The 16,841-nt window shown below is 45.2% G+C and overlaps 1 protein-coding gene across 2 annotated transcripts in view; it reads right to left on the bottom strand.

Moving 5' to 3' along the window:
- Nucleotides 1-302: 302 nt before the first annotated feature.
- Nucleotides 303-16,841, bottom strand: part of CCDC200 (coiled-coil domain containing 200) — a 59,829-nt gene continuing 43,290 nt past the window's right edge. For both annotated transcript variants that reach the window (XM_086920480.1, XM_086920481.1), the window contains exons 3-5: nucleotides 13,943-14,012; nucleotides 3,344-3,414; nucleotides 303-457 (exon numbers count right to left, since the gene is read on the bottom strand). In XM_086920480.1, the coding sequence (XP_086776606.1) occupies nucleotides 431-457; nucleotides 3,344-3,414; nucleotides 13,943-14,012 (168 nt within the window). In that variant the 3' untranslated portion in view covers nucleotides 303-430. The remainder of the gene's footprint in view (nucleotides 458-3,343; nucleotides 3,415-13,942; nucleotides 14,013-16,841) is intronic.

Raw genomic sequence — 16,841 nt, 5'->3', positions numbered from 1 at the left:
CAAGGAATCCATCAGAAAGATTGTTGCCAAAGGTAAGTAATATTTCTTTGGTATTTGTTATGGAACCTAGGTGTGCTTCTCAATTTTTAAGACGCTATGAAATAAACACTTTTAATTCAGCAGAATGATTACCCTTATTGGGATGATATTGCAATTGAAATGGGCCTACTTGTCTTGTGTCAGGTTGGACGCCACATTGGTCAAAAAAAAGATGATCATTTAAAAGAGTAAATGCAATAAACACTTCATGCATTATGAGTGCTGCTACGTTGTACTCAATAAAAACAACACAATGGTGTGATTGTCATATGTTCACTTTAATATTTTTGAGGCATTTTAACTTCTATAAATGTATTGAGTGAAGATGCAATAGCTGCATGGACGGGTACACGTTGATAGGATTGTTAGCAGCTTGGGTGTTCACGGATGTCTACCACTGCTGACCATACTGCACAGACTGTAAAGGTAAAAACATAAATTAGAGGAAATTTTCCTACAGCCATCTTTGTTGTTGTCAGTATCTGGCTTCTTATATTTGTATTCTACAAAATGGGCTTAGGAACACTTTATACTTTTTTAACCATCCATGTATGCAGAAATATCACACAGAACATATATAGTAACTCAAAAAAGTAAGAAATGTTTAGTCTGAGCCAAAAACATATATATTCTTGGCGACAATTTAAATAAATGGATGCATATGACATATGGGATAAAGTGTTCCCGCCTGCAGAGAAGTGCCATGACAATATAAAGGAATGAGGCCTAAGGCTGAATTTCTTATAAAGCCATGGAACTCCAAACCAACTAATAATACCTTTTAAGGTACAACAGGGGGTATTTTATACCTTATAATGCATGGTCACACTATCGCCCATCCCCAAAACTACATAAATCCTTGGTGTCCTGCTTCTTCAAATGAAGGAAATAGTATGGCTGCTGACATTAAGTATACACGCAGACTCTACACAACAAAAAGCAGCTAGTAATGTGTTGCAAAAGCATATTACAATCAGTTTAATGTAAGCAAGATTTGTATTTAAGTTGTAGCTCCTAATGAATAGTATCATGAAGAAAGATTATCCTGTAATGATCTATAGCACACAAAAAAATACATGTTGCCGTAAAATATCTCCTGTTTGCTGATCTCAGTTCGTTTTAGAAAAACGCATCATAAAAAAGAAAGATATTTAAACTCGGTTACTGCAGCTGTGTTCATGATCTGTGGCCTGCTTTCCAGCATGGATGCTACCTCTGGCAACAGACATTATTACATCAGCTGCTACTTTTTTTGAGCTGCTACATTATTATTTTCTTACTATAGATGAATAGAGATGTCACTGCTCATCTGTAATAAGAAAAGTAGAGACATGTTTTGTACTGGGATAGCAGACTACTATGTATTTTATTTGTATAATACATGAGATTCTGTGATCTCTGTATAAACAGCAATCTCGAACTTCTTTTTTATCCGCTCCTTGTGACTTAATCAGTTGGCAATCATAAAGAAAAGACGTAAAAGCTCGACTATTATAAGTTATTACAGTCAAGTTCTGATGTCACAATGCCTGCTGCCAGAGACAGCAGCCGAGGTGAAAGGCAAGTCAGGTCTCAGAGCATTATTGAAGCAGCTGTTTAAAGCAATAAAAACAGAACATTCCTTTTCTTTCTTATGCTCTATTTTTCCGTGAAAACAAGAGAGAACATGCTTTCTTTTTGCACACCTTCGAGCAGGCAAGATTTTTTTGCATGTTTATACACATTCCGCGCTACTGCTGTTCTTTTGTTTTTTTTAAAAACCTGACTTGAATTGACCTGTTTCTAATATCTGTTTGCAACAAATATCTAACAGGTCTTTCATGTGTTTAATTTTGCACTAGAGGTTTTATTTGTATTCTTCATGTTTGCAAACATGCTTATTTATTCATATGAAAGAGCTGCACACGAAGGTTTTTTGCGGTTTGTGGAAAAGGTGAATGGTTAGAGCGGCAGACCAGGGACCAGGGTTCAATTCCGCCTCGGCGGGTCTTGGGCTCAATGTCCAAGCACTCGATAATTCTCGCCTCGGTGCCTACTCTAATCATGGGTCCCCACTCTGCAACTTTGGGCAATAGCTTGCTTAATCTACACAACGGCCCTAAAGCGCTGGGATGCCTGGTTTCACCTTGGGGGTGCCCAGTAGGGAGCATCTCACAGGGAAAGCCAGGACGGTTTCTACAGCGGTATACAGCGCCAAGATGCCTGTCAGGTGATAGTGCGCTTTTCAAGTATACATACACACACACACACATGTATTATATAAGATAAAGTACCCCCTGGTGTATACGATAGGTAGTCACCGCGGAGTTTCAAAACCTTATAAAGGAAGTCTGCCTTCGGCCTTGTTCCTCTATATGGTTATTGAACTCCTCGGTGACTTGTCTTATCCTCCGAATGTATGGCATGTGATACTTTATCCTTTATATAATAGGAGCATAGCAGAAAGACAGCTAATTGCTCAATGGGGTTGAAAGCAACATTGCAATCAAAGTAAATGTAGGTGGGGCTTCAGAGAATGAAGTGGACTTTTTACTGTGTTGCAATGTTTTGTTCTTGAAATACGCATTTCTTAAGCTCTTTCCTATATTGAAGATGGATAGGTGTCGCCCTGAATCATATCTTGATCAGGGGCGGCTCCTCCCTAATGGCAGAGGAGCATTGCCCCACAGGTCAGAGTCAGTCACAGAAAAATGAAATGATAATAAAATAATAATATCATTTTATTTTTCTGTGACTGGACATGTGTAGGGCAGGACGGGCCGGGCAATGACAGGGAGGAATGGTGGGCACTTAAAGCGTGCATGTCAGTTTGAGAGGCTGTCTTAGGCTGGCCAAACAGACATGTACACTTCTATTTCTCTAACCCAGCTGTGTTGCACAGCCGGGTTGGAGAAAAGCCGCAGGTTTCCAGGTACTGTATGAGCACCAGACCAGACTACTCAGACCAATTCCGGCGCTGCTCTCATGCTAGGTATCGCATGAGAGCAGCGTCTGGAATGGGTAGGAAGCCTGTGCTTTCCCAGTATCTGCCAGGAGAGAGCACCAATGTGGCATCGGTGGCAGCAACAGGTAAGGTTTTTTAATATTATTATTTTTTCCCTTAAATCCCCCTCCCACCCCCCCCCCCCCCCCCCCCCACACACTTTTGTTTTGCTGCAACAACCACTGATGGTAATGTCATTTCAATTCATGGGTGTGTTCATAAAACCTTCCAATTATCTTCATGTCTAAAGAAAGATTCAAGTGGATTCCATCATGGAGCAGAAATGCTTGAGGAATGCAAGAATTTGCAGATGCAACTTACATTGTATCTGCCAATTAGTCTTGCCCCATATTTTCTACGATCTTCTTCTGAGATTTGATCCATGGGTTTTTCTGAAAGAGAGGATATGCTTGGTTTAATAAACTCTGATAAATGTTTAAAGTTCAACACTGATAATGGTTCCGTCAAATGAATATACACTTTTATTGGTTCTGTCAAGAAAAATATTCTCCCTGATTCCGGAAAAAAGGTATGTATTACAGAAGTAAAATTGTACCAAAGATAGTACTTGTAGAGGAGGTTTCCTAACAGCGCTTGTGCTTCCATAGAGAAAGGAAAGGCAAAAACAAGTATTAGGATGCCATCCAGTGATAGTGGTAAATTACTACAAAAGGCCAGAAAACGTGCCTCATTCTAGTCTTTGGGAAGCACTGCTGCTGGCCATATGCTATGACCTTTGAAAATCCTCCGCTGTTCAGTAGTTTTAACCCGTTTAGGATTAAGAGAAGGAGGGACTAAGTATTACCAAAGGTTGTTTCCGGTGGATAGCAGTATTTGGAGGACTTTGTACAGGTGTTGACATTTTTTCTGTATGAACTTTATAAGGGCATCTAGTTGCTGCAATGGTTTTCCACCCTTACACCTGCCCATAAAGTGGATATGTCATTGGTGATGTCAGTGTTGATGTGACATGTGGTGTGGTGTCACCAGTGTTGTAATCTGTAATGTGATTTGTGATGTCATTTGTGACCTCATATGTGAGGTCATAAGTAGAGTAATAGGGTGGGTAATGCATCCTTTTGATAGGTTTTGTGATTACTGTTATGATGTTCCATCAACTGAAGGTTTTGGGTGATCTTGTATAACATTAATTCCCTTCATATTCATTGTATTGAATAGTAAATCTACCCTTGCCCTCAGTGCGTGCTGTGCATGGACTTGGGCCACGCTCATCAGAATGTGGGTGCAGTTGTACGCTTCAGAGGAAGCAGAGCACAACCTTAGATTGTCCCCAGGAGGTTTATATGTATTGTCTAGACCCCACACTGCTCCCGGTCCCACCACCCTGACAGCAGGGACTGTTCTAGGATTTTGGGGGCTCTGGGTGACCTGGGTGAAAAGAAAATATGCGAGGCCCCACTAATTTGCATTGAGGATGACAAATTCAGGGGTGTTAGCATATCAATAAGACCCTGAAGCTGATTTATTCAGATCCATTCTTCACAGCAGCCCCTCCCTCTCAGCCACCTACTAGCACCTCTTAACAGCTCATAAAGGGCTCAATATGTGAGAGTTGCTATTAGGCTGAGACGGTTAAAACTGGGGGACAATGGGTGTCCTGTGGTGCCTCTGTATTGGCAGCAGGGCAGGAGGCCTGATTGTAGGGCACACCTGCAGAATATGTCTCCTTGCAACTGGGCCCATAGGAGCCCTCCCCCTCACCATGGGCACAATTAAAATGAGGCCCATCTCTCTTAATTGGTTGGGCATGGATGAGGAAAGGACCGGTGTGTAGTGGCCTGGGTGTGTCACACTGGTGCGAGGCTCCATGTTTGTGGGCTGCGTGCAGGGCCCTGGGCAGCTGCCCACATTTCCCATGCCAAGCGCAATGCACATGGCAGAGAAAGGAAGAAGCTGTATTTCAGCTGTCAACAAACTTCAGTGAACAGACTCCAGTAACCACTCCTTCCTCCAGCAACGACAGCCAGCTGACCATTGCTGCCTGGATCCCGGTCACCACTAAAGATACTCCCAAGACCATGAAGAGCACTCACTCAGGAGCCCCCACACACCCCTGCCCCCGCACATCTTCCACAGAACCGCTGCCATAGGACCCAAGCTACGACACACCATCAACGCCACCTTTGAATCTGGCACATTCTCCGACGACTGGAAATGTGCAATAGTCAAGCCACTCCTCAAGAAACCATCTGCAGACCGAACAGACCTGAAAAGTGACCAACCCCTCTCTCCTACCCTTCTCGGCCAAAGTCACTGAGAAGATCGTCAATGCCCAGCTGACAAACTTCATTGAGGAGAACGTCCTCCTCGATCAATGCGGACCTCTCACTTAGAGGGCAGGTGGGCACGGTGATATCCACCAGTCTCTATCATCTCTGCAAAATCAGGAAGATCGCCCACCTGCTGACCCACTCAGCCCTAATTCAAGTGGTGATAGCGTTGGTCCTTTCACGCCTGGACTTCTCAAACTCCCTCTACATTGGTCTGCCTCAGTACCTGCTAAAACGTCTGCAAATAGTGCAGAACCAGGCGGCAAGATTAATTGACAAATAGCCAAAATGTCACTCTGCCAGGGATCTGATGATCAAGCTTCACTGGCTTCCTGTGGAGCAACGTGCAGCATTTAAGACTGGGTGCCTAGCCTTCAGAGCATTGCATTGCAACAGCCCAAGATTCATTGTGACCATGATCAATAAGCACGTTTCCCCGACGTAATCTCCGTTCATCTCACCTTCATCTTCTATCTGTCCAGACAATAAAACTCAAACGTGCTGGAGGCTGCAGATTTTCTTATTTGGCACCCATCTTCTGGAACTCTCTCCCAGTAACAATGAAGCATGATTAGCGCCATGAAACCTTTGGTGACCGTGCGCTCTATAAATAACTGATAACATTAACATTAACCATTCCTAATCCGGATTCCACAGCAACCACAGCACTGAGACCGCCCTCCTCGCGCCACATACGACATCCACACGCTCCTTGACCAAGGCCACACCGCAGCCCTCATCCTACTAGACCTCTCCGCAGCCTTCAACACTGTCTAGCACTGCACTCTCATCGCCACACTCCAGGACGCTGGTATACAGGGAATCGCCCTCAATTGGCTCCGCTCCTTCCTCACCAGCAGAACCCAAAGAATCAGACTCCTCCCCTTCTTCTTCGAACCCACAGAGACCAACTGCAGAGCACCCCAAGGATCGTTGCTCAGTGCAACGCTCTTGAACATCTACATGGCCCCCTTCGCCACCATTGTCAGACAGAAAGGACTCAGCATAGTAGATCCTACGCTGACGACACCCAACTCATCCTCGCCCTCATAAAGGAACCCGACGCCACCAGACTCAGCTTCCAGGAAGGAATGAAAGACGTTGCATCCTGGATGAGCAGCAGCTGTCTGAAGCTCAACTCATAGAAGACAGAAGTCCACATCCTCGGGCCCACCCCCTCAGCTTGGGACAACACCTGGTGGCTCACCGCCCTTGGCAACTCCACCCCACCCCCACAGACCACGCCTGGAACCTCGGCATCATACTCGACTCCTCCCTCACCATGGCCCGCTAGATCAACGCAGTTGTCTGCACCTGCTTCAACACCCTCCGCATCCTTCGCAAGACCTTCAAATGGATCCCCCCCTCCCACCCCCCCCCCCGAGTCTGGATAGACCGTCACCCATGCACTCATAATATGCAGACTGGACTATGGAAATAGCCTCTACTCCGGAATCAACAAATCCCTGGTAAGCAAACTCCAGACCATCTAGAACACCACAGCCAGACTCGTCCTCGGCATCCCACGGCATGAACACATCACCCAACACCTGCAAGACCTCCACTGGCTCCCCGTTGAGAAGAGAGTAACTTTCAAGCTACTCACCCACGCCTACAAATCCCTCCACAACACCGGACCCAAATACCTCAACGAAAGAGTCTCCTTCCACATACCAAAGAGAAACCTCCGCTCCGCTGACCTCGCAGAAACCCTGTGCATCAATAGAGCCAAAGCGGGTGGAAGAGCCTTCTCCTACATCGTGCCAAAGGGATTCATGCGAGGGAAGTCAAGTGCCTGGGAGTACTAACGGTGGGGTAACCTGGGTCATAGCATAAGAAATATGGGGGTGAAGAGCCCATGCAGTGATATTGGGAGCTCAGGGTTCCTGTGCGCTGCCTCTTATAAATACCAGGGCGTGGATTTACAAGGAACTGACGCAATTGCAGAGATGCGTCAGTTTCCTTGCACCAGCATCAAATGTCCTTGTGCCACCATGGATGCGCTTTATTTACAATACAGTACTCCATGACGCAAGGATTAACAGATGCGCCAGAAATTCTGACACATCTGTTGGCCCAAAAGTCACTCATTGCTGGAGTTGTGTCGCAGCACGATGCAACTCCAGCAAAGTATTTTGAGGCCTATACTTACTGTAGTGCATCACTCTTTCTGCCTACTTCAAGCAAGAGTAAGGTTTTGACGGAGTGGCGTCCCAAAAGTGGCGCAGTGAAATCTTGTAGATTTCACTGCATCCATTTTACGAGGCCTTCCTGCGTGGACAGACCCACCCTGCATACATTATACCTAACACAGGCATAATGTGACGCAGGGCTTTACAACGTGAGGCATCTCCCTAGATGCGTCACATTGTTAGTAGGCCGCATTGTTTGTGCCGCCGTTGCGTCAAAAAATGTGACGCAATGGCAGTGCAAGGAGGCGCAAGGGGCTTGTAAATCTGCCCCCAGGTTCTTTGGTCATTTCCAGCTCATTCACTGGGTGGAGTTGGTTTTCTTTCTCTGTGGTTTTGATGGTTTATGAAGGCCAAGGAAAGGGTAATGGTTGGGGCAGGCATTAGTCTTGACCCTGCTTTCTGGTCATGGAATTCATATTTATGAAAATTTGGATTTTTACCTCACTGATTTTCTCTTTGTTGATGAAGCTGGCAGGGAATTGTAATTAGCCTTTTTTTTATTGTTTGTTGCACTATATGTAGATGTGTGTACATATTTAACCTCTCCCCTGCTGATGACGGAACCGCTCCGTCATCAGCCGCGGTGGCGCTGTGCTGATGACGGAGCGGTTCCGTCATGGCTCGCCCGACGCGCCTGCGCGGCGCGGATTCCGCGCCTGCGCTGGGCGTTCTATTGAGCGGGCGGGGCCATGACGGAACCGCTCCGTCATAAGCACAGAGCAACCGACGCTGGTGACGGAGCGGTTCCGTCGCCAGCATGCACCCGCCGCTCGGCCGCCCTCCCCACTTAGCACTGTGGCGGAATAGCCGCCGCAGTGAAGGGGTTAATATATCTGTTAAAAATTAATCTTTTGGTCTGCTGAAGGAGACCTTGAAATTATGGAATAGCCCTGATATGTCCACACATTAGTCACGAAGCGTAACTCAAATACTGTATATGGAATTACAGAGTGTTTGTAGCAATCCTATAATATCTGGGAATCTAGACTGTATGGGTCTTGTTACCCAAGATACCCGTCGACCCATGGACATCATATGATATTGTGGCTTAACAAGAAACACGTGTTGATGACTGTGCATAATAACTATGCACTGTTATATTTTATATTATTGTACTGTTTTGTAATGTTTGCCATGAAAAGGTGTATGAATAAAGATGTACTACTTTTGAGGGACACGCCGCTTTCTATGGATATCTATGAGCACTACAAACAATAAGAACTACTTCCAATAGATTGATCAACTAGTATATGTCAACCATAATAGTTGTTGCTTTACTTTTTAAATATAATAGAGACTTGATACTCCTTTAACATGGGTTTCTACCACCTCACAATTCAGCCTTAGTGTTTGCCACGTTATCATCTATCAGTACGTTTGATTCTTATGTCTTCTACATATCCTTGCACACCACCACTATCATATGAACACTTACCATATGGTTTTAAACCTGGAATAGGTGAAAGATATTTTTGTATTGATTGGTGAGTTTTTGTGTGTAGTTTTGTGGTGGGTGGATGCATGAATGGTGAGTGCATCGATGGATAGATGACTGGGACTTATAAATGTTTACGAAGAATAGCTGGTACCTCGACAACAATAGAGTAAAAGGCAGGGGACCGCTTTTCCTCAAAGTGTTACGTTTTGCTACAATCTGCCATCCACAGCTTCACTTAAATGCAATTGGAAGTGCATGTGAATGGATGCCCACAGTAGTCCCAGAATGTCATCCATGATGTTATGGACAGGTTCCCATAACCCAGGCACTCCACACCACTGGAGTCAAGCTAGCCGGGCTGATGAGAGGTGTTACCTCGAAACCGGTCCGGTCCTCGGATGCTTGATTCCGTTCTGGGAAGGACATGGCTTTTGTAGTTCGGACTGGACTGTTCCCATGGGGCAACAGGGTCAGAGCTGATTTGCATATCGCCATTGTCTAACCCAGGGTGGTGTGGAGTGCAAAAAAACGATGGATTAGGACCCAGATCTTTTGACTGGGTTGAATGTGTGACATTGATCCTCATTCGGTCCATCACCTGTTGTTTTTGCAAACTCGCTATAAGTGTACTGGGGATGCCCAGACGTGGGTCCTAGGCACTCCACACCACTGGAGTCAAGCTAGCCGGGCTGATGAGAGGTGTTACCTCGAAACCGGTCCGGTCCTCGGATGCTTGATTCCGTTCTGGGAAGGACATGGCTTTTGTAGTTCGGACTGGACTGTTCCCATGGGGCAACAGGGTCAGAGCTGATTTGCATATCGCCATTGTCTAACCCAGGGTGGTGTGGAGTGCAAAAAAACGATGGATTAGGACCCAGATCTTTTGACTGGGTTGAATGTGTGACATTGATCCTCATTCGGTCCATCACCTGTTGTTTTTGCAAACTCGCTATAAGTGTACTGGGGATGCCCAGACGTGGGTCCTAGGCACTCCACACCACTGGAGTCAAGCTAGCCGGGCTGATGAGAGGTGTTACCTCGAAACCGGTCCGGTCCTCGGATGCTTGATTCCGTTCTGGGAAGGACATGGCTTTTGTAGTTCGGACTGGACTGTTCCCATGGGGCAACAGGGTCAGAGCTGATTTGCATATCGCCATTGTCTAACCCAGGGTGGTGTGGAGTGCAAAAAAACGATGGATTAGGACCCAGATCTTTTGACTGGGTTGAATGTGTGACATTGATCCTCATTCGGTCCATCACCTGTTGTTTTTGCAAACTCGCTATAAGTGTACTGGGGATGCCCAGACGTGGGTCCCAGGCACTCCACACCACTGGAGTCAAGCTAGCCGGGCTGATGAGAGGTGTTACCTCGAAACCGGTCCGGTCCTCGGATGCTTGATTCCGTTCTGGGAAGGACATGGCTTTTGTAGTTCGGACTGGACTGTTCCCATGGGGCAACAGGGTCAGAGCTGATTTGCATATCGCCATTGTCTAACCCAGGGTGGTGTGGAGTGCAAAAAAAACGATGGATTAGGACCCAGATCTTTTGACTGGGTTGAATGTGTGACATTGATCCTCATTCGGTCCATCACCTGTTGTTTTTGCAAACTCGCTATAAGTGTACTGGGGATGCCCAGACGTGGGTCCCAGGCACTCCACACCACTGGAGTCAAGCTAGCCGGGCTGATGAGAGGTGTTACCTCGAAACCGGTCCGGTCCTCGGATGCTTGATTCCGTTCTGGGAAGGACATGGCTTTTGTAGTTCGGACTGGACTGTTCCCATGGGGCAACAGGGTCAGAGCTGATTTGCATATCGCCATTGTCTAACCCAGGGTGGTGTGGAGTGCAAAAAAACGATGGATTAGGACCCAGATCTTTTGACTGGGTTGAATGTGTGACATTGATCCTCATTCGGTCCATCACCTGTTGTTTTTGCAAACTCGCTATAAGTGTACTGGGGATGCCCAGACGTGGGTCCCAGGCACTCCACACCACTGGAGTCAAGCTAGCCGGGCTGATGAGAGGTGTTACCTCGAAACCGGTCCGGTCCTCGGATGCTTGATTCCGTTCTGGGAAGGACATGGCTTTTGTAGTTCGGACTGGACTGTTCCCATGGGGCAACAGGGTCAGAGCTGATTTGCATATCGCCATTGTCTAACCCAGGGTGGTGTGGAGTGCAAAAAAACGATGGATTAGGACCCAGATCTTTTGACTGGGTTGAATGTGTGACATTGATCCTCATTCGGTCCATCACCTGTTGTTTTTGCAAACTCGCTATAAGTGTACTGGGGATGCCCAGACGTGGGTCCCAGGCACTCCACACCACTGGAGTCAAGCTAGCCGGGCTGATGAGAGGTGTTACCTCGAAACCGGTCTGGTCCTCGGATGCTTGATTCCGTTCTGGGAAGGACATGGCTTTTGTAGTTCGGACTGGACTGTTCCCATGGGGCAACAGGGTCAGAGCTGATTTGCATATCGCCATTGTCTAACCCAGGGTGGTGTGGAGTGCAAAAAAACGATGGATTAGGACCCAGATCTTTTGACTGGGTTGAATGTGTGACATTGATCCTCATTCGGTCCATCACCTGTTGTTTTTGCAAACTCGCTATAAGTGTACTGGGGATGCCCAGACGTGGGTCCCAGGCACTCCACACAACTGGAGTCAAGCTAGCCGGGCTGATTAGAGGTGTTACCTCGAAACCGGTCCGGTCCTCGGATGCTTGAGTCCGTTCTGGGAAGGACATGGCTTTTGTAGTTCGGACTGGACTGTTCCCATGGGGCAACAGGGTCAGAGCTGATTTGCATATCGCCATTGTCTAACCCAGGGTGGTGTGGAGTGCAAAAAAACGATGGATTAGGACCCAGATCTTTTGACTGGGTTGAATGTGTGACATTGATCCTCATTCGGTCCATCACCTGTTGTTTTTGCAAACTCGTTATGGACAGGTTCAGCATTCGGTCATTATATCAAGAATGCTCGCAATATGCTAAGAATTACCACCATTAGGGCAGGGCCAACATTAACCGCGCAACCCCACATTATGCCAAGACTTACAACTGTTACGTCATGTGCAGCGTTATGTTGGGCGCAGATGGCATCATGCCATGAGTGTGACCAGTTTAGAAAGAACAGCCCCCATAATGGTGGGGCCAGCATTATGTCACATGCGGATATCCTTGCTATGTACAGAGTTACCATCACTATGCCATTTGGAAACTTAGTTATTTTTGTAGGCTGTGTGAGTTGGCACCAAGTACATGCCACATATTCTAAATGATATACATTAGCAATTGCAACATGTAAACTTTAAAGTAGCTGTGCCTCTTGGGATAGATGTTTTCCAGTTTCTATACTGCCTTTGCATAATGCATGCCTACACATTTACAAATGCATGCAGCTGTGGGAATTGCACTGTGCTGGGTACTCAACACCTTCCTAACAGTCAAAACCTTGAAAGGGCTGTAGGGTGCAGCTGAGCCTGTCACCTTGATGGGAGGTATGTGCTGTGTAATCCCAATATGGGTTAGTAGTATTAAGCCATATTTGAAAAGTAGTGCACAAACAAAGATATGGCATGAAACAAGTTTGCAAAGGTAATCTCAAACATTTCATAATATGTAACTGGGCATGTGGATTCAAACTTCCTGTTTACTAATAAGAACGTAAAACTATGGGTGGCGATTTAAATCTGGGCGAGTAATACCATTCACCAACATTCAGAATAGGATACCTAGAAAGACACGCCTGGCATAGGTTGCCTTGCGTACAAATATGAAATAAATAAAACGCATTTCGTTGCGTGCACTGCATCACCAAATGCGATGCAGTGCGAGCAACAAAATTCGTTTTATTTATTTATATGTTTACTTACCTGTTAAAGTCCGTAATCCATACATTACTACCCCGCACCCTGCCCCTGCCCCTCCCGCTCCCCACGTCACCGCCCGGCAGGGACTCCCACTACCGGGCGCGGCTGATTTACATGACATTTTTGCCTATGTTTCTCTATTTTTTTTTCTTTTTGCTTCGTTACATTTCCTCCTTTTGTTCCTGGTATTTTCTTTTCTTTGATTCGTGTTCCAGTTAACACCGTGACAGGATCCATTGTAGCCCCAGCGCTGCTAATTAAATGCCCACTATATCCGGAGATACTTCGAGGCTTTTTAAATGAGTGCAGAACAGCTACCAATATCCGTTGGTCTTGTACCGTGGTAATGGTAAAACACTGACCGAAGCAGACTCATATGCAGGGATGGTCACTCGATAGGAGCGTGGGGGATTTGTCCCACTACCGGGAGCCCCCACTGGCTGAGACACTCATTATTAAAATACGTTCCCTTATCAAAACTTATGCCAATCGTTGTTTTTCCACTGGGGGCGGGGCTACAGCACTCTCCCCTGTGAGGACAAGGAGTAGCTGAGGTTATTGAAACTGGACTTCGCATGTCATATTGGCCGATGTTTTCACCATGCCCCACCTAACATGCGCAGTTTAGGCTTCGATGGAGCTTGAATGACAGACACACAGGCCCCTCGTTCTCCCATGGAGCGTAGTGCTTGCCTGACCTAGCCAATCCTGGCACTGCTCTTGTGCTGTTTCGTATCATAGGCAGCATGAGAGCAGTGCTTAGATTGGCTGGGAAGCATTTCTCTTGAATCAGTATTCACCTATTTTCCAGCCAGTCGGCGAGACGCGGGAGAATGTACTGCAAGCTTATGTGTGCTGAATGAAGTTGTCAAGCCAAGGTAAGTTAGTGTTTATTATTACATTACTTCATGCTTCGAGCGGTAAATGCTTTATTATTAGTATGTGCCTGATCACCTCTGCAGAACGAATTTCATTTTGCAGCTATGCTATGTTTCAAAATGGAATTCGCATTTGCAGAGGTGTTCAGGTTCCTTCTATTTATTAAGCATTTACTGTTCGTTTTAAGTATATTTCACTTGTACGTGCCTCACTTCATTCTAAGGCCATCAGCCGCCACAGCTCATACGCACCTGACTGGGGTAGGATGTGTTCTTCACATCTTTTTGCCTGTCTGGTAGTATTCAGTTCATTTTTCGCCGTCTGCAAAACACAGGCACCAAATTATGTAAATACTTGTACCAAGAAGTGCTTGCCCTAGACCAGTGCTTCCTAAACTTTTTATAACCACGACCAACTTTTAGTACCACACTTTCCCAGCACATCTAGCTTTAATGAACATAAGGTGGGTGATTTTGTAATGTAATTAAAGCATTGTGTGGTAGCATTGTCATTTACAGACAGCACATGTTTGTATTGAAATGGTCACTAAATGTGCACGCTTACAGCTTTACTGATCAAATTATATTGCACACAAATGATAATGAGTGGAAATCGGGGTTCAGTGAATACTTATTATTTGTGCATCAAGTAAAGTGTCCTGATTTGTTCTGATCCTATTAAAATCTTTGATTCTATTACACTTCAGACTTGCAAAAAATGTACTTCAATATTGCATTTCTATCTGCTGAATATGTATAGTTCACCACCAAGTATAATTTAAATTTTGTTATGTGTTGGCAAAATAGGCTCAGTTTACTTTTCTTTCTCTGACTGAAAAGTGAAATGAGTTTGTAATCACAACGGCAGGATTCCCTCCCTAAGGTCAGAGGAGCCCCCACCCCACACATTGTTGCGCAGAAGGCGTGAAAAATAAAATGGAAATAAAATAATTGTATTTCCCCTTTATTTTTTTCCTGCCCGCCGAACCATGTGTGAAGGTGGGGCGGGGCCAGTGGGCCATTGTTGCTGATTGGCAGCAGCGAGAAGTGGCCATTTCAGTTTGAAGTGTGGATTTCGGTTTGGCCGGCTATATTGCACCAGCCAACCTGACTTACGTAATTCAAACCTCTCCAGCAGGAGCTGTCTTAGACCCCTGGGTGGAGGGCAGTCACAGGCCTCCAGTGCCTTCAGGAGAACTGAGCCAGCTTGCTCCAGCTAATCCTGACGCTTCACTCATGCTGCTTAACGTTATTAACAGCATGAGAGCATCATCTGGATTGGTTAAGGGAGTTGGCTGTGGGACCTCGTACTTGAGGACGTGCTGCAGGCTTCTAAGGGAAGTTAAACATTTATTTTTTCTTTATAAAATGTTTTTAATGTAAATAGTGTAATGTAACTAGTGCTCACGTTAAGCTCTGCAATACCTTTGGGTTAAGTTTGCACAGCATGCTATAAACAAAAATGCTGCTCGTATAGTGCCTCACCATTTTTGTGTGTCACCAACCGCCACTGGTACACCCATGTTAAATAAAATAACCAGCAGTAGACATAGCCTGACATTTGTCCTCTGTCTTTGAGGCACAGCAAATGTGACAAGATAAATACAGAATTTAAAGGCATATTTATTTATTGGTTTGACTTTTGCAACCCACCAAAAATTGCCCGGGTTATGAACCATGGTTTGGGAAATATTGTCCTAAATACATTTTGCAATGACATAGCAAATATGTTCACATTTACACTGTAAGCAACATCTCAGATTTGTTAGTAGTGGTTCATATCAGAGCTGTCAACTAGTCAACCAGCGTGAATGTAGTTTTTCCTCTGTTTGCCAAACCTGTATTTCCTAGTAGAGTATCAATGAAGTGTTAAAGCGATGACCAGGTAATAATCAGGCGCACAACAAAAATTATGGCTACTGTAAAATATCCTACAAAGGTTCTGCTACAAAGCCAAGATAAGGAAAGTCACCTCACTTCCTTACAAACACCAAGGATCCCCTCGGTTAGACAATTTGAAAAGTTCTTAGCTGAGCAGAATATAGTCAATATTCAAGTCCAATAATAGTCTCAAAGAATGTATGTATCACCGATAGACTATGGAGTATCCTGCTTTGTGTCCAAAGCGATGTATTCTCAGGATTAACAACACCAGGGTTTGTTGTCCAAGCATCAGTGTCATTTATTTCGGTTCGTATTCCATCAAACAAAAACACAGCCACAGCCAACACGTGTTTCGTCTGGCATTATTGTCATGCCTTACGACTTCTTCAGGGCAAAGAAAAGTTATATCCTTCCTGTAGTTCAGACCTCCAATGGTATAGCCGTGAGTCACAACTTCATTGTAAGAGGAAAGGTTTCCAAAAGTAGCGATAAAATTATAATTAGATATGAAAATCTCCAATTTCGTCAAAACGATGAGTTTGATAAATATATATTTTCCGTATTCTTGCTGACAGTTTCCAAGGTTTCCAGGCTGACTGTGTTTTCCTGACGGCGCACACGCGGTTGAATGCAGATAGAAGACAACCCGTCACGTACTCGTGTCAAGAACGGGTTATTTAGAAAACTTGGAAACTGTCAGCAAGAAGTACGGAAAATATATATTTATCAAACTCATCGTTTTGACGAAATTGGAGATTTTCATATCTAATTATAATTTCATCGCTACTTTTGGAACCTTTCCTCTTACAATGAGGGTGTGACTCTCGGCTATACCATTGGAGGTCTGAACTACAGGAAGGATATAACTTTTCTTTGTCCTGAAGAAGTCGTAAGGCATGACAATAATGCCCGACGAAACACGTGTTGGCTGTGGCTGTGTTTTTGTTTGATGGAATACGAACCGAAATAAATGACACTGATGCTTGGACAACAAACCCTGGTGTTGTTAATCTGAAGAATACATTGCTTTGGACACAAAGCAGGATACTCCATAGTCTATCAGTGATGCATACATTCCTTGAGACTATTATTGGACTTGAATATTGACTATATTCTGCTCAGCTAAGAACTTTTCAAATTATCAATGAAGTCTTAGCCGCTCGTAGGCTTGGACTCTGTACATTTTTGTATTTTCGTGATTCGAGGAACAGCGGACCAGTGGAACAAGGGGAAGGACTATCCAGCGCCTGAGGGGCAGAACGATCAC

The sequence above is a fragment of the Lissotriton vulgaris genome, chromosome 5 (genome assembly GCF_964263255.1).
Source record: "Lissotriton vulgaris chromosome 5, aLisVul1.2, whole genome shotgun sequence".
NCBI classification, from domain to species: Eukaryota; Metazoa; Chordata; class Amphibia; order Caudata; family Salamandridae; genus Lissotriton; species Lissotriton vulgaris.
This window is presented reverse-complemented; position numbering and strand designations above follow the sequence as displayed.